The sequence below is a fragment of the Pleurodeles waltl genome, chromosome 2_2 (genome assembly GCF_031143425.1).
Source record: "Pleurodeles waltl isolate 20211129_DDA chromosome 2_2, aPleWal1.hap1.20221129, whole genome shotgun sequence".
Lineage (NCBI taxonomy): Eukaryota > Metazoa > Chordata > Amphibia > Caudata > Salamandridae > Pleurodeles > Pleurodeles waltl.
Genome location: NC_090439.1, coordinates 67,048,689 through 67,065,550, shown reverse-complemented (window position 1 = coordinate 67,065,550; position 16,862 = coordinate 67,048,689). Strand labels below are relative to the sequence as shown.

General features: G+C 43.3%; 1 protein-coding gene across 2 annotated transcripts in view; it reads right to left on the bottom strand.

Annotated features, from left to right (window-relative positions):
- Nucleotides 1–16,862, bottom strand: part of AHRR (aryl hydrocarbon receptor repressor) — an 837,654-nt gene that overhangs the window by 89,580 nt on the left and 731,212 nt on the right. For both annotated transcript variants that reach the window (XM_069219459.1, XM_069219460.1), the window contains exon 8: nt 8,170–8,369. In XM_069219459.1, the coding sequence (XP_069075560.1) occupies nt 8,170–8,369 (200 nt within the window). The remainder of the gene's footprint in view (nt 1–8,169; nt 8,370–16,862) is intronic.

Sequence of the window (16,862 nt, the reverse complement as noted above, 5' to 3'; positions counted from 1 at the left end):
GTCAGACACAGGTTGCTGAAAATAGCATTCAGGGTTTGGATTAGTCAACATACATTTAAATTCTTTACCATCCTCCAGCTATTTCATTCAAGCTTTATATGTATGAGTCCACCTATTGCTTCTATTACAATTCAGTGTCTGTGAGGTGTCACTGCATTGCAATGAACTTATATTGTTACAATTTATGCCCCAACCAGAGCATGAGAGCAACACCACAGATGAAAAGTCAGCTTCAGCTTTTATTCCCCTCTGACCTCGAACAAGTAGAATGCATGGCTGGCTATCCTCCAACACCACATCTATCTTGGTGAGGGGCATACTCAAGTGCCAGAGGTCTGATCTTTCCCCTGACCACCTATAACACTGACAAAAAAGATGCCAGCTCCTGATATGCATGACGTGGTTCTCTAGTGTTTCTGCATTAATGCAATGTCACCTGTGGGTGATATCAGAACATGGCCAGCCCTATCCTTGGATGAAGGTCAGGTCAATGTACATCAAGCAAAACAGCAACATGGCCTGAACCACACACCCTGCATTTAGACACTTCAGAAATGCTAGTGGCATATAAAGGTAGGGTTTTCCCTCATTAGGCACTGACCCTTGGAAGTGTAAAGAGCAGAAACCACAGTGTCATGATTGTAACCATTGTTGATTTGGGCAGGCACACATTCTATTGCATCAGCAAAGTGTGTACCTTTTGCCATCATAAAGACTTGTGTATTCTTTGTAGAAGTATCAAGTCAAAAGTCAAAGTCAAGTCTGTAGAAGTATCACATGCACAGTGCTTTTCAGCTGCAGCGACCCACGGCACAGTCATCTTCACTACACAGCCTCTCACACAAGCCCTCCAACACATTTTGAAGTAAACCTTTGCACTGCTATCGGCTCAACTGTAAGCAGTGAATGTGCCTGTAATATCTGCTGCATTCACTCCATGTTTCTCATTTATCCTAGCGAGTTATGTTATATTATCCATTCACCATGTGTATTCTACCCTTCCTCATCCAGCTTTTGCTTCACGCCCTCATGTCTGTCACTCTCTGGTGTTCAGTATGTAGTGTACCAGCCTAGCCAGTGTTTAGCATCAGGTACTTTTTCGGTGACTTTCCGAAGAAGTCCAACTCCCACACACCAACAAATGGACCCAAGATTGGTCAACTGTAATTATTCAGTGTTTACTTGTTATTCTTGTCAGGGCTTGTCTCAGGTTAATTTAGAATAATATTTCCATTTCTACCAGAAATGTATTCCACAGGAACTCAATGCTTCAAAATGACTTTTATTATACAGGGTTCCCAAAACGTAATGGCCCCCAAACTTCTAGTGTGTAAATTTGAGGTTTCATAGGGAGAGGTAAACCCATAGGTAAACAGAGACTAAAGATATAGCCATGTGCAATCGGATTAATAACTGATCCCACATCTTTGGTGTTGCACTAGTTCTATTTGTCAGGCTTTGCTAGATACCTTGTGCATTTGGCCTTTGGGAAGTCAAAGGTGGTGGTAGAAATTAAACCCTGACATAACACTGAGCCAGCCAGAGAACAATGCCTACATGGACAAGTTAGTCCATGTTCCTTGTTGGATTGAAACATCAATGTTGTGGCAACTTTGGGCTAGTCCCAACCCATATAAAATACTTTTTATAAAAGTGTCTGAAATCACAATTCTGAATATGTTTCAGAGAAGTGTAGCTTTCTAGGGAGAGCACAGATCTGATGATATTAACTGACTACTGTGTCCGTTATTCATACTTCCCAAATTTCATGATGAGGGTCTTCCAGCATAGCTAGAATATCATGGGCAAACATTATCATCCCAAAACATTATGGGGCATATTTATACTCTGTTTGCACTGGAATTGCGTCGTTTTTTTTGACGCAATTCCGACGCAAAACTAACTCCATATTTATACTTTGGCGTTAGACGCGTCTAGCGCCAAAGTCCATGGAGTTTGCGTCATTTTTTAGCGTGGACACCTACTTTGCGTTAATGAGATGCAAGGTAGGCGTTCCCTTCTAAAAAATTGACTCCGAGGCATGTGCGCCGTATTTACACTCCCGGGCAAAATTCACGCCCGGGAGTGGGGGGGGTAAAAAAAAATGACGTACGGCCGCTTTTGCGCCGTTTTTTAGCGCCTGGAAAAGGCAGGCATTAAGGGACCTGTGGGCTCTGAAGGAGCCCAGAGGTGCCCTCCCATGCCCCCAGGGACACCCCCTGTCACCCTTGCCCACCCCAGGAGGACACCCAAGGCTGGAGGGACCCATCCCAGGGACATTAAGGTAAGTTCAGGTAGGTTTTTAAAAAAAAAAAAATTTGTGGCATAGGGGGGCCTGATTTGTGCCCCCCTACATGCCACTATGCCCAATGACCATGCCCAGGGGACAGAAGTCCCCTGGGCATGGCCATTGGGCAAGGGGGCATGACTCCTGTCTTTGCTAAGACAGGAGTCATTTCTATGGGGTTTGGGAGTCGAAAAAAATGGCGCAAATCGGGTTGAGGCGAAAAATTTGCCTCAGCCTGACTTGCCCCATTTTTTTACGCCCAAGCTCCATATCCCCCTACGCCGGCGCTGCCTGGTGTACGTTGTTTTTTTCCCGGCTAACGTCATTGATTAAATATGGCGCCCGCATGGTGCTTCAGAATGGCGTTAGCCGGCGCTAATTTTTTTGACGCAAAACTGCGTTAGCGCAGTTTTGCGTCAAAAAGTATAAATATGGCCCTATGTCACCAGAGCTTACTGCTATATATTCCAAATAGGAGTGAGTGAGAAGTGATACAGGGTATGCTCACCTTCCCAAGTATCTAGTCATTTGAAAACAAAAGGATAGATCCCCTACTGTGCATGGCCTATCTCTCTGTTCCCAAACTTGCTAGCCATAGTCATCTGATTTCTCTATTTTTAGCAATGGGTTGTCATTTCTAAACCAAATAAGTGTGGAGGTAATTGAAAATGCTACGGGGTACCTCTGCCCACACAACATCCCTCGACCAGTACCCATTTACTCTAATTTGGGCAATTGGTTTATAATAATTTACAATGATATGTTTTTGATTTAAGGATAGAATGTAACCAAAGGTTGTCAAATTGTGTCAAATGACTGTGATCAAAGAAATTAGGAGAATTTAGCAGTGCAGGAGTTTGTCTTAAACTGGAGATTTTGTTTAGACAGATTATTCCTCCTAACATGAATCCAGTCTGAAGCAGATTAACTCAGGGAGAAGTTTCTCCAATCACTCTACAAGTATTTTTGTGAATTCTGCACTGAGCACTTTCAGAGATATCCAAGCCCGGTTTCAGAAATACCAAAATTGTTGCTTCGCTGATTGCATTTATTGGCTTGGTAAAGGATTCGATGCCGGCTTAATTCCGTGTAAGAAGGACCAGCAAAACCATCCGTGCCTGGACCTTTATTGATTATTAGATGAGATGCCCACTTAAAAATGTCTTCCCTCTCCCTTTGCAACTTAGTAATCATTGTGGGGTGTATTTCATTAAGATAATTCTGCTGTCTCCATCTGTACAGTGCTTCAGCATTGTACAGTTTCCAATAAGCAACGTTTCCTTTTTTATACCAAAGAACCGTTGCCATGTCAATCTTTTAAGCCTCCTGAAAGTTGCCTTGTGACCAGACATGCACAATGAAAACTAGCACTATGGAATGAGTGATTGTGGATACAAAATACATCATTCAAACAAAATAAACAAAGATAACGATGTTTAATTTTGGCTACGAACAAGCCCCCAGACCCTGTTGCAGCTGTGCTGATCTACTCTACTTGTAGTCATTACAATTCTACCGAAAATAGGGGGTTTTGTGAAATCACAGGGGCATTTACTCAGTACATACCCATGGCCCTGTTAAGACTCCACCATCCAAGCTGTATTCTCTAAAACCTGCCTTTTAAATCCAAGATCTCAACTGTAGCATCCCAAAAAACAGGGTCCTCCAATTGGTGGGGAATCTGACACAAATTACAATACCAGAATTATAAAGGTACAAAAATATCAATTTATTTCCCAAAAAGTTTTTCATAAATTATTACATTATACCATAATGTAACCCTCAACAAATTCTGCATGAATCGAAGTTTTCCTGCATGTTTCCCTTAATTTGTCCTGGCCGAACTTGTCAGGAGAAAATAGCAGGGGTAATGCGTTTAATGCAGAAGATTGTGCAGGGATTACTATTTACCCCAACTCCGAAACAGCCCCTATCTGCGAGAGGCCTGTGTTGGATATAATAATTATCGCACTTGGTAACATCTGACACTGAGGTATTAGGAGGTTATAGAGTGGATAACTATCCCTTCTGGCTTGTGGGGGAATAACATACAGATTTCAGTGCTTATCACATTCAATTCCACGTCCATGTAAACAGGGAATTTTTCCCCATATTAAATTTAAGTGTGTTTGACCTTCTGAAATTTAATGAAGTGTGCAAAATTTAGCACACCTGTATAAACACTGCACCACTTATAACTGTGATCCCTGTGCAAACAGGTGTTTATGCAGGGATCGCAATACAACACTTGTAGTGAGGGCGTTAGTGTATAAACTATAGACAACATAGCTCGAAAGCATGGAGATGCCGTCACAGCTCGGTGTTTCTAAGTTGTGTGGCCAGCTGCTGGTGCTCTAACATGCATGGTTACATGATTTAGTGCATTTGGATATGGACCAGGGCACAAATCGGGGTACCCGTGGGTACACGGCATCCACATACTATTTTCACAGGGTGGACGCCGTACACCCAGCAAGAAGTGGGCCACACTGAAATATGCTGACCCTGTCCCGGTGTACTAATTATCAGACACTGGGACACATTCAGCTGCGCCGGCACGTTGTCTGCTTTCGTTTCGAGCAACAACATGCAGGCGGCGAAAGGGCTTTCATATTTCAGACCCCAGCTGGGCCCATAACAAAGGCCGAAGTTATGGGGCCATTAGGTCTCCTTTTGTTTCACTGTCCTCACTGGAAGCTATCTGAGCTTCACACCTGCATGCAATTGCAAGGGACCGTAAACATAAGGCACGCAGCTTGTTATCACTTCACAAATACATAAGAGGCATTCTTTAGAGGTTGTGCAATTCCCCTATATGAGATATACGTGTGCTGTAAGAATGTCAGATGTGTTGGTCTGTTCCAGTCTACACAATTGACAATTTAAATACCACTATTTTGTTTTCTTTCTTTTACAGTGCTACTTATCCCAATGCGGGATGTCAAAGCGCTTGACATCACACGTACATAAAATACATTGACAATAAATCCTATAAATGGGGGAATCTATGTACAGGATTTGTTACATAGGAGTGTGAGGGTTACAAAGTGTAGGATTCACATGTCCATCGCTCACTGTGCTATAATAGAAGGATTACAGTTTATGAACTGCAAGTAACAAAAGGATCTCTATGTTAAAAGCAGTAACTCACTCACCTAGCTATGTAAAATAAAAAATCTGTCACCTGCATGATGTGCTTTGCAGGAGTCACATTAACACTCTACGCTACTTTGATTCAAAACTGTGACGAATGAAAACACAGGTCTCTCCAGGAATTGCGATACCCTCTAAAGTTATCTTACGTTTATTATTGTTACCTTGGATTTAATGGGCACACAAAGATCTGTGGCCTTAATTTCATGAGATAGTAGACTTTGGACCAATTTTGCAGAATAGATTTAGTGGTCTGTTTCTCCTTGTTGCCAACTTCTTTGGGGCAGAGTTTGAAAAAAAAAAAATATAAATTGAGGTCCACATTTTTTTTTGGGGTTGCGTCACATTTATTGGCACAACCCAAATGGAAAATCTCATTTGTTAAACCTCATAATTCACTTAAATGTACCCATGATAGACTTGCAAAACGTGTGTGAAGTGTTAAGATGTGATGTCACTTCTTGTGATGTCAGTTCCCATGAGGTCTTGGGTTGTGATGTCACTTGCTGTGATACCGTGATGTCACTTGTATACTGTCTAACTTGGTTAGTCCCCCCACTTCTTTTTTTAGGACTTGTGTCCTGGTATAGACAGTACCAATTTCTCTCAAAACAGGCAAACAGCTCATTTCACTAATACAGCAGCACCTAGAATAGAATAGAATAGAACCTAGAATAAAATCCCACTGGCTGTTGTGATTCCATTCATTACTGGCTGCACACGTGCACAGATACCTTGAGGAGGCGCATCCTTAAGGTGTGCCCAGGTGTAGAACAAAACTTCTGAATATGTTAAATGGTACTATGTGAGTTAGTGCATGAGCTGCATGCAGGACTGCTAGGCAACATGGAATCATGGCTGCCACCTTTGTCTGCAGTAACGTTTACTATTACCAAGTTAACCTATACATTGTAAACACCACAATTTCTTCATCTGTATCATGAACTAGATGAACAGGCGCAGAAATGAAATTAAATATGTTAAATTGTAGTTCAAATACAGCTTATAATGACCACAAGCTAGTGCCCAGTCAAGTACTGCCTCTTACAGGCTCTCTTTGGCTAGCCCTTCTAAATTCTCAGAGTTGATATTTATTATTGGAAGTATAACAGAATTTGGAGAGGATGGCCCGATTCACCAAGCTTTTTCCATGTGTAAGTCAGATTAATGAAATAAGGCAAAGCTTGAAACTACAAATGATAAATTGTCATAGTACCTATCATTCTGCAGTGTTAATAATGAATGACAATTTAGGTTATTAAACCAGGTGAGGCCTTTCAGAAGCGTGACTACAGGCTCACCTCGTCACCGTGGGACCTATGGAGCACTAAATAGTGTTTCTTTATATGATTAGGAACGAACACCACCTAGGTGTATGGTTGATGTTTGGCATGCAGAGTGCGTGATTGTATAGCACTCAACACTTACTATAAAGTAAAGTAAGGAGAGGTCTCAGGGAGTGAGATTCACAGTCATTTCGAAAGCCACAGGGAAGGGTGGCAGAAACATGAAGACACAGAAAGGAAGGCAGTCATCAGACCAGAGTAAACTTTCCACCTTTTCCTTCACATATTATAATCCTATCAAATGGGGGATTTAATTAAACACAAGTTCCAACCAGCTAAATATTTTTCACCTGAAAAGAACCGTTTCCTCTCCTATTCTCCATTATTTTGTAGTCTGATATCATACAGTGCTACTGTGTGACTCACAGGTAGTAGCACACTCCGTTCCACAGCGTAAAGGGAAGAACCCCGTGGTGAAATATCCCACCAAGGGATAACCCTTGTTGGTGAGGGTTATACTATAAAAACCTTTTTGCTTTTCCCAATGGGAGAACTATCCCATCCCACTGGAGTAGGCTCTCTATTTTGTGTTGGATTTTGAAAGTAAGGATGAGCCCTCCTCTATAGCACCTCTTGTGTCCCCCCTTTTTGTTGACTCAATGGAAGGTAATCTGAGGATCACTGCCATCCGCTAACGTCTTGACTGTATTTTTTTCAGAATAAGTCAGTCTCCCTGGCTCAAAAAGAGAGCATCACTACAGTAGAAATCCCTGGTCACACTTTCAACATCTTCATTATATATTTATATTCTATATACTATCAATCTATGTATTTGTTGAGCACTGTTCTAAACTTATTAGGGTATTTCTTGCTGGATGTTTAAGATAATACCATGCCCCTGAGATGCTGTGCTCTCTGGTATGCTTTGTCCAGACAGAGCACAGTCAAGTGCGCTATAGCTTCCTCTGTAAGAAATGGCATGGGTCTTTTAAAATAAAATGATTCGAATTAGAGCACCTCTGCCAGGCCATACGAAATATAGCTCCTGAGCCAAGTGAGGGTAAAAACAGAATAGGTCCCAAGCTTTAACTATACCTTGAGCAGGCGCTGCAAAGCAAGAACGCTCACTCTTGACTCACCTTCACAAAGCATAAATGATATAAAAAATTCATAAGCAATGTAACACACTTCACTTCAAGGCCAGTAACAAACAACATAAATTAAAAAGCATACTTTTAATGCCCACATAAGATAGCTAAAAAAATTAAATAAGTGCGCCCGCCCGTAAAGTCACATAATACCTGTAAACCCTAAAGCCAGAAGGACACAGCTGCTAGACGCCTATGACTGTAATTGTTGTCACTCTCATGATTAAAAACAAAACAAACTAGACATTAGCTGAGTACGTAATTGAAAAGAAAACACATTTAGTCAAGTACTTACTTGGTGTCCAAGTTAGGTGAAGATCCAGCTCTGAACTTTGCCCTCAGGAGCATACTCTTCATTTTCAGCTCTGTCAGAGACGGGATCAGGACTGGTACCACAACACAGAACAGTGCCAACTGAGGAGGTACCAAGGCACCTGATGAAGCTTTTTTCTTTTGCCCAAAAAGAAACTTCAGTTTGCCTTGGAACTGCATGGTCTATGGAACAAAAGGAAATGTAGTGATGTATGCAACCCACAGAAATTGTGATAAAATCACAAATACTTCGGGTTTTTCATTCGAAAACCCCTGGCTGTCCAGTTGGAAGAAAGAGCTCTGGGGCCATTTCACAGAAAAATTGTGCTTACTAGAGCGGAGATGTTCAATGTTTACTCGTTTTATAAAATGCCAAGTGTGAGAAAATAGGTTGTTGGTTCACTGAGGTATGATCCATGGTCAAGCAACTGGCACAATCCCTTGCATGGTGAACCACAAAAAGTCACTAATTTACCCTGTGCTTAATGTGAAATGTAGTCAGTGTCTAGAAGCCAGATTGTCTAGAGGTAGCTGTAGGTAGAGCAACCAAGGCTAAACTAGGAGACATGCAAAGCTCTTGCAATATCACTTTAGTCACACAATACTCACATGCATGAAAGACAATACTCAGTGTTACAAAAATAAATGCACTTTATTTTAGTCACACAATGCCAAAAATACTTTGCAGACCATACTCCCCTAGGAGGTAAGTAAATTACACAATATATACACTAGTAACCAAAAACAGGTAAGTAAATAGTCAGAAAATAGTGCAAACAGTGAAAATCACAATATGTTGCAATGGGCCTAGGGGAAACACAAACCATATACTAAAATAGTGGAATGCGAAAGTCGGTTTCCCACCTAGGCGAGTGTAGTGTGTAAAGGGGCGCTGGGAGTGTAAGAAAACACCAAAGGTAAGCAAAACACGCGGTTGTGGAAAAAGGCGCTGCGCGGGACCAGGAGGGACCTGGTGGCCTCTACCCAGGATGGGGAGACAGAGGGCGTTCTCAGCAACTGAGAGAGCCATCAGATGAACTAGGAGACATGCAAAGCTCATGCAATACCACTTATAGTTACACAGTACTTATACACAAGTAAAGACAATACTCAGTGTTACCAAAAATAAAGGTATTTATTTGGGTGACACAGTACCAAAAACATCTTAGAGAATATACTCCTTCTGGAGGGAAGTATTAAACACAATATATACACTAGACAAGTAAATAGTCATAGAACAATGTAAAAAGTAGGAAACCCTATAGAATGCAAAGGGAGAAAATAGGTCTAGGGGCAACACAAACCATATACTAAAAAAGTGGAATGTGAATCACAAATTACCCCCTAGACAAGTGTAGTGTGTGCACAATCACTGGGAGAGTAAGAATACAGTAAAGGTAAGTAAATTAACCCACCCCAGAGCCCAGAAAAGCAGGAGAAAAGTACTGCAAATTTCCGTAGGACACACTTCACCTCGTTTTTAGGATTTTGCAGCAGCCAACCAAGTATGCAAAGAACAATTGCTGGATTTTTGGACCTGAAGACCTGCAAAGGAAGGTGACCAAGTCCAGAAGTTGAAAGAAGTTCCAGGAAGGACAGGAGCCCTTGCCAACCCACAAGAGGGTGCAAAAGAGTCCCCAGTTAGTAGAAGACTGCAGAAATGCATCCTAGGAAGATGCCAGCGGGTTCCTGCATGATGCAAAAGATGTCCCACGACGTGAAGCTCGTTGCAGATGAGATTTCGTATTGGAAGGCGCCAACAAGCCTTAGCTACGGAAAAAGTCAGGTTTTCATCAAAATGGAGCTGGATGGACCCAGGAGGGACCTCAACTCTGTGTGAGGAGGAAGAGGGGTCTCTCAGCACTTTAGGGAGCACTCAGAATGCCAGCCAGAAGCTGCAGGATCCAGGTTCAAAGGAGATGCAAAACGCGGTTGATGCAGCACAACAAAAGAAGGTCCCACGCCGCTGGAGAACAACTCAGCGAGTTGAGCATCACAGGGTGGAGTGATTGGGACCTTGGCCAGGCTGTGCATGAAGGAATTTTGCAAAGAGTGCACAGAGGTCTCAGGAGGTGAAAAAGACACAAAACACAGGGGTACCATAGTTCTCGGGGAAGGGAAGGTCTTACTTCCTCCAAATTGCATCAGCAGGACCTCAGGACACTCTATGTCAATGATGTCCACCCTCTGTGTCCTTAGGAGCACGCTCGTCGCCATGAGAGGAGTCCCAGGTTACCAGTCTTCGCCTTGGAAGGTGCCTGCTTGGAGCAGGGGAGTGATTCTGTCACTCCACTGGAGATTTCTTTGGTTCTTCTGGTGCAGGATGAAGACAGGGAGTCCCCAGAGCATGCACACCGTGGAAACTGTTGCAGTTGCTGACTTGGAGCTGAGGTTGCTGAAGAAAAGTGTCTCTTATAGACACTTTGTTGCAGTTACAGCGTTTCTTGGAGCAGGCTGCAGTTGATCCGAGGTCAGAGGATGCTGAAGTTGTTGCAGAGGATTCCTGAAGTAAACTTGCAAGCAGAATCTGAGGAGAACCCACAGGAGGAACCCTAAATAGCCCTGAGAGGGGGATTGGCTACCTTATCAGGTATGGACCTATCAGGAGGGGTCTCTGACATCACCAGCTGGCACTGGCCACTCAGAGCCCTCCAGAGTGCCCCCACACCTTGCAAAGCAAGATGGCTGAAGTCTGGGACAGACTGGAGAAGCTCTGGGCACCACCCCTGGGGTGATGATGGACAGGGGAGTGATCACTCCCCTTTCCTTTGTCCAGTTTCAAACCAGAGCAGGGGAGAAAGGGTCCCTGAACCGGTGTAGACTGGTTTATGCAAGGAGGGCACCATCTGTGCCCTTCAAAGCATTTCCAGAGGCTGGGGGAGGCTACCCTTCCCCAGACTGTAACACCTATTTCCAAAGGGAGAGGGTGTAACACCCTACTCTCAGAGGAAATGCTTTGTTCTGCCTTCCTGGGACTGGGCTTCCCAGACCCCAAGAGGGCAGAACCCTGTCTGTGAGGTGGCAGCAGCTGTAGTTGCAGTGCAAGCCTCCCAGACCTGGTTTGGCAGTACTGGGGGTCCATGGTGGAGCCCCCAGGATGCACGGAATTGGCTCCCCAATATCAGATCTGGAATGGGGAGGACAATTCCATGATCTTAGACATGTTACATGGCCATATTCGGAGTTACCATTGTGAAGCTACATATAGGTATTGACCTATATGTAGTGCACGCATGCAATGGCGTCCCCACACTTACAAAGTCCGGGGAAATGACCCTGAACTATGTGGGAACACCTTTGCTAGTGCAAGGGTGCCCTCACACTTAGTAACTTTGCACCTAACCTTCAGCAAGTGAAGGTTAGACATATAGGTGACTTATAAGTTACTTAAGTGCAGTGAAAATGTCTGTGAAATAATGTGTGCACTATTTCACGCAGGCTGCAGTGGCAGTCCTGTGTAAGGGTTCGTCTGAGCTCCCTATGGGTGGCAAAAGAAATGATGCAGCCCATATGGATCTCCTGGAACCCCAATGCCCTGGGTACCTAGGTCCCGTATACTAGGGACTTATAAGGGGGGTCCAGTATGCCAATTGAAATTGTTAAATGAAGTCACTGGCCTACAGTGACAAATTTAAAAGCAGAGAGAGCATAAGCACTGAGGTTCTGGTTAGCAGAGCCTCAGTGACACAGGTAGGCACTACACAGGCATGCACATTAGGCCACAAACTATGAGCACTGGGGTCCTGACCAGCAGGATCCCAGTGAGACAGGCAAAAACATACTGACATACATGTAAAAAATGGGGGTAACATGCCAAGGAACATGGTACTTTCCTAAACTTGGCAACTGCAAGTCACGCAGTGGGGTGTACTGTCTTGCATGGGGAGGCAAGCTCTTACCTCCACCAAATTTAGACAGCTGGACGTTGGGACTGTCGGAGTCACTTTAGTCCACCACCTGTGTCGCTGGACCCACGCCTGTCATCTGGAGAAGGGAACCAAGCTACCGGTCGTCGCTGCAGAGAGGTGCCTGCTGAAGCAGGGAAATGACACTGTCACTCCATGGCAGATTCCTTCAGTTTTTCTGGTGCAGGCTGAAGACAGGCAGTCCTCGGAGGATGCACAACCTGGAAACTGTTGCAGTTGCTGGCAGGAGCTAAAGATACAATGTTGCAGAAGTTGTCTTAGCTTCTTTGTTGCAGTTTTGTAGAGTTCCTGGAGCAGTCAGAGGTTGATCCATCGGTAGAAGATGAAGTAAAGGATGCATAGGATTCCTGCTGGAGTCTTGCAATACGAATCTGCAGAAACACCCAGAGGAGAAACCCTAAATAGCCCTGGGAGGGGGATTGGTCACCTAACCAGGTAAGCACCTATCAGGAGGGGTCTCTGAAGTCACCTGCTGGCACTGGCCACTCAGATGCTTCCAGAGTGCCCCACCACCTTGGAATTCAAGATGACAAAACCCAGGGACACTCTGGAGGAGCTCTGGGCACCACCCCTGGGGTGGTGATGGACAGGGGAGTGGTCACTCCCCTTTCCTGTGTCCAATTTCGTGCCATAGCAGGGACTGGTGTCCCTGAACGGGTGCAGACTGGATTATGCAAGGAGGGCACCATCTGTTCCCAAAGCCTTTCCAGAGGCTCTTGGAGGATACCCCTCCCATGCCTGTAACACTTATTTCCAAAGGGAGAGGGTGGAACACCCCTCTCCTAAAGGAAATGCATTTTTCTGCCTTCCTGTGATTGAGCTGCTCAACCCCCAGGAGGGTTGAAGCCTCTTTGTGAGGTGGCAGCAGCTGGGGCAGCCTGGAAAACTTAAGAAGGCTGGTATGGCAGTACCAGGGGGCCACTCTGGAGCCCCCAGAGTGCATGGAATTGTGTAGCTAATACTGGAATTAGTATTGGGGTACAATTCCCAGTTGTTAGACACCTTACTTGGCCATATTCGGAGTAGGCCACACACCATAAGCACTGGGGTCCTGACTAGCAGGATCCCAGTGACACAGTCAAAACACACTGACAAACAAGCCAAAAGTTGGGGTAACCATGCTAGAAAGAGGCTACTTTCTCACAGGGGAGGAAGGCAAAACGCTTGGGGGTGACCCTGGAGAGAGGGCCATTTCCCACACCAAGGCATGTGCTTGGAATGGTTACAAATTTCATAAGTTTCCTAATGTATTCCTTTGTACAGGAACTTTAGTCCTGCAGACTGTCCATTCTACAGACGTTCCTCAGGAGTAGTTTTACAATAATTGTAACATTTTTCTTCACATGTCAATTATTTATTTAGTCTGAAGACTACTCCTTCTTTTATAACACATCTCCATCCATAAAGGGAAATACAGGATGTTCCTCGCTGGGGATGCAGAAAACGAAGTCTAAACACATGTACCCAGATAAAGGGTGATACAACAATTACAGGCGCTTTAATTTTTCAAAGTCATTGAATTTTGGGGCCATACCTCAATCTTCTCAAATTACAGGGGTATTCTCTTACACTGGTATATTGAGAAGGGAACTAACTATTCTCATCCTCATTTACGTCAACTGAATTGCAAAATCCTTCCCTCAACTCCGCTCCACCGGATTCCGTGATAGCAGCACCCACCAGATGGGACGGTGTGTTGCACCAGCCTCTGTCGGTTAAGACCTGGTCTTGGGCGCTCCAAATGGTGAAAGACGTGTCAGGTAACTCTAGATTTAATTTCACACAATTTAATTATGTGTATCACGCTTACCTCCACATTAGCGAATCAAGCTCATGTTCCCGGCCCTGACATCTGAATGCCCTCGCTGTAACTTACTGTACTCTGGGTTTTACCACACGGTTTGGGGTTGTCCAACGCCGTGCATGCTCTGGCAGGTGGTCACAGCCATGGTGGCTGAATTTGCAGGTCACACCAATGTACCCAGGCCCGAATCCTGCATGTTGGGGTTGCCCCCTCAAGCGAAAGGTGATAGATACCTTCACAGATTCATTGACCTTGCCTTTGTTCTATTCAAAAGAGAGATGTCAATGGCATAGAAGACATCTGCAACCCCCTCCCCACAACATTCAGCATTGGCTGGCCACATTGTTAACGTTGACAAGTGAGGAAGCCAACATCCTCAAACTGCTCCACATGAGGTGAGATTCACGGACCAGTGGGGAATGCTGGAACACCATTTTACTCAATGTTGAGGCAAAGAATGATGCACGTTTATCTTGAGCCATGCCATCATACTATACAGATAGGCTCACAACCGCAAGAATGTTGAAGGACTCACTGTCCTGGGGGGGGGAGGGTGGTGTGGATAATGTAGGGTCTGTAGGCATCACTTCGGCAAACTCCACATCTTTCCAGTGTCGCCACATGGCCTGGCCTCCACCGTTTGGTGATGTCGCCACTGACCCCGCACATGGGACCAGATCGTCGTACCAACTAAATATTTCTCCTGTTTGTTTGGATCCTTCCCTGGCTGAACCTCATTGGGGATCGTTCTCCCCTGGCCATCCATAATGCACAACATGATACCCTCCTGCCGCAAGCAGACTCCACGATTTTTCTTGTTATGACTAAACGCCTATGTACTTGTTCAAAATATTTCACAACTGGGAAAGACAGTGTCAGGCCATGTTATTATTTAGTATGCAACATGTGTAATGTATTACTACTCCTGTCTACGTATTTGATGCCTATGTTTTCTCATGCTTGAAAACTCAATAAAACACATTTAAAAAACTGCATTGCAAAATCCTGTCGATGCTTCAGATTGGCCGTTTCTAGAACCACGTTGCACTCAACTTTTAAAATTTTCAAGGATTTGGAGCATTTCTAAGCTTTGTCACTAACTTTCTGGTTTTTTTTGATGGGCGCAATACTTCCTGACTTCCTGTTCACAATCTTTACCCCATAATCAAATTTTGTAACTGGTTTTGTTTTGTATTTTTCATCTTGCTTTCTTCAACACATTCCATGGCAAGATCCCTTTCCAAAGAAATGCAGCTATCCATTCCCATCTAAAATGGGGTTATTTTTGTTTCAGGATATCTGTCGTTTAAGGAAACAAAAGGAGAAATACCTGAGACCGAGTGTCGAATGGTGCAATAAGCCCCAGTCGTCTCTTGAAGAACTTTGTACTCGGGTATCACATTCACCTTCCTAAATTGCAAACTCTTTTATCTGTTAATCCTTTCCACCAACTCATTGGCTCTTGGGCAACAAAGGGTTATTTCTAAATTAGTGTAATACATTTCTTTTAAGACATAACTCATATCGGTAGAGGTTAGTTGAATATTATTGTCAGCCACAATAATTTCTTGTATTCTCTCACACAAGAAAATGTGTCCTAAGAAATGAATCAAAACTTTTGTGGTGATGTTGCATACAGATTTTGCCATAGCCCAAGGAGCATGACAGACAGACACAACAAATACAAATCAACCATTTAATCTGATAGAATTACGCAGACCAAACATGTTCAATTCAAGTTTATTCCACTGTTCGCTGGCAGTTTCAGTGGTTGACAAAGGGTTTTGTAGATCCCTTTTTGTTCCATAGTGTATAATCCAGGCCAAAAGTACCACCGTTTTACCAGGATTTAGTTCAACTAAGCCCTAAGTGGCACTAGTGGGCACTTTTGGTAGTTTTTTCCAACAAGAATCTTTGGAGAAGAAATTATTTGCTCCAAAAGAGCTTATCATCAAGTAAACTGATAGATCAATTCATTTTATTACCTTCCAAAATGTCTTCAGGTTTTCGTGTACCTCATTCTTATTTGCCCAACCCTATGACACTGTTTCTTTGATTAAGTTGTTAATATTCTTTATCTCACATCTCTCAATTTGCCTGTACAAGAACCTACAGTAACACAGTTAATATAACCTACGTATTAGACCCTTCAACAGAATCATTATAACACACAGGCATTCGGGAGAGCTAGTTTCCAGACATACTTTTTAGGTCTGGTAAGTATGTTAGGATTTTTTTAGGTGTCTGAACAAAATTTTGTCTGAACAAGATTTTGTGGAATTCAGCACAGATATCTTCTTAACAAAGAGATCTTGCAACTAAGAGGACTAGGTCTGCTTCATTTTGTCCAGTTTAATTCCCAACTCTCACTGAGGTATCCCAGGAGATCAGAATATTTATTTGTTATGCACACATAACCACCAGCAATAATCACTTTAAATGAGGGCTGTTTTTTTAGCATTCCTTCCGAAGAAATTGTTTGTAGGCATATTCATCACTGTCAACAATTTCTCTGAATTCTACAGTCTCAATTAAAATATAAAGCAAGCAGAAATCTTCTAATACTCTACTCTGCTGTGTACTTCTTCTCACAGTTAGGTAAATCAACATCATTATTTTCATTTATTTGAATTACAAATGTGTTTAGTCCTTCTTCAATGCCTCCCTAAGGACACTCATTTTCCTAGCAAATGCCACATTTTCCCACTGTTTCTACAAAGAGTATTTTTTGCATAACAGTAAGTACTATAGGCTAAATGACCAGTAGTGCCACAACAAAGGCAGCTTAATTTAACATTACCAATATTAACTTCACCTTTAAGCATCTGTCTCATTTTAGCTATATTTTATTTCATTCACAGTTTGCTCTGATTGCATTTTAATTTCCTTTTTTTCAATCTGCTGTGTAGTCTATACTTTAGGCAATTTTAGTACATTGCTTTAGGT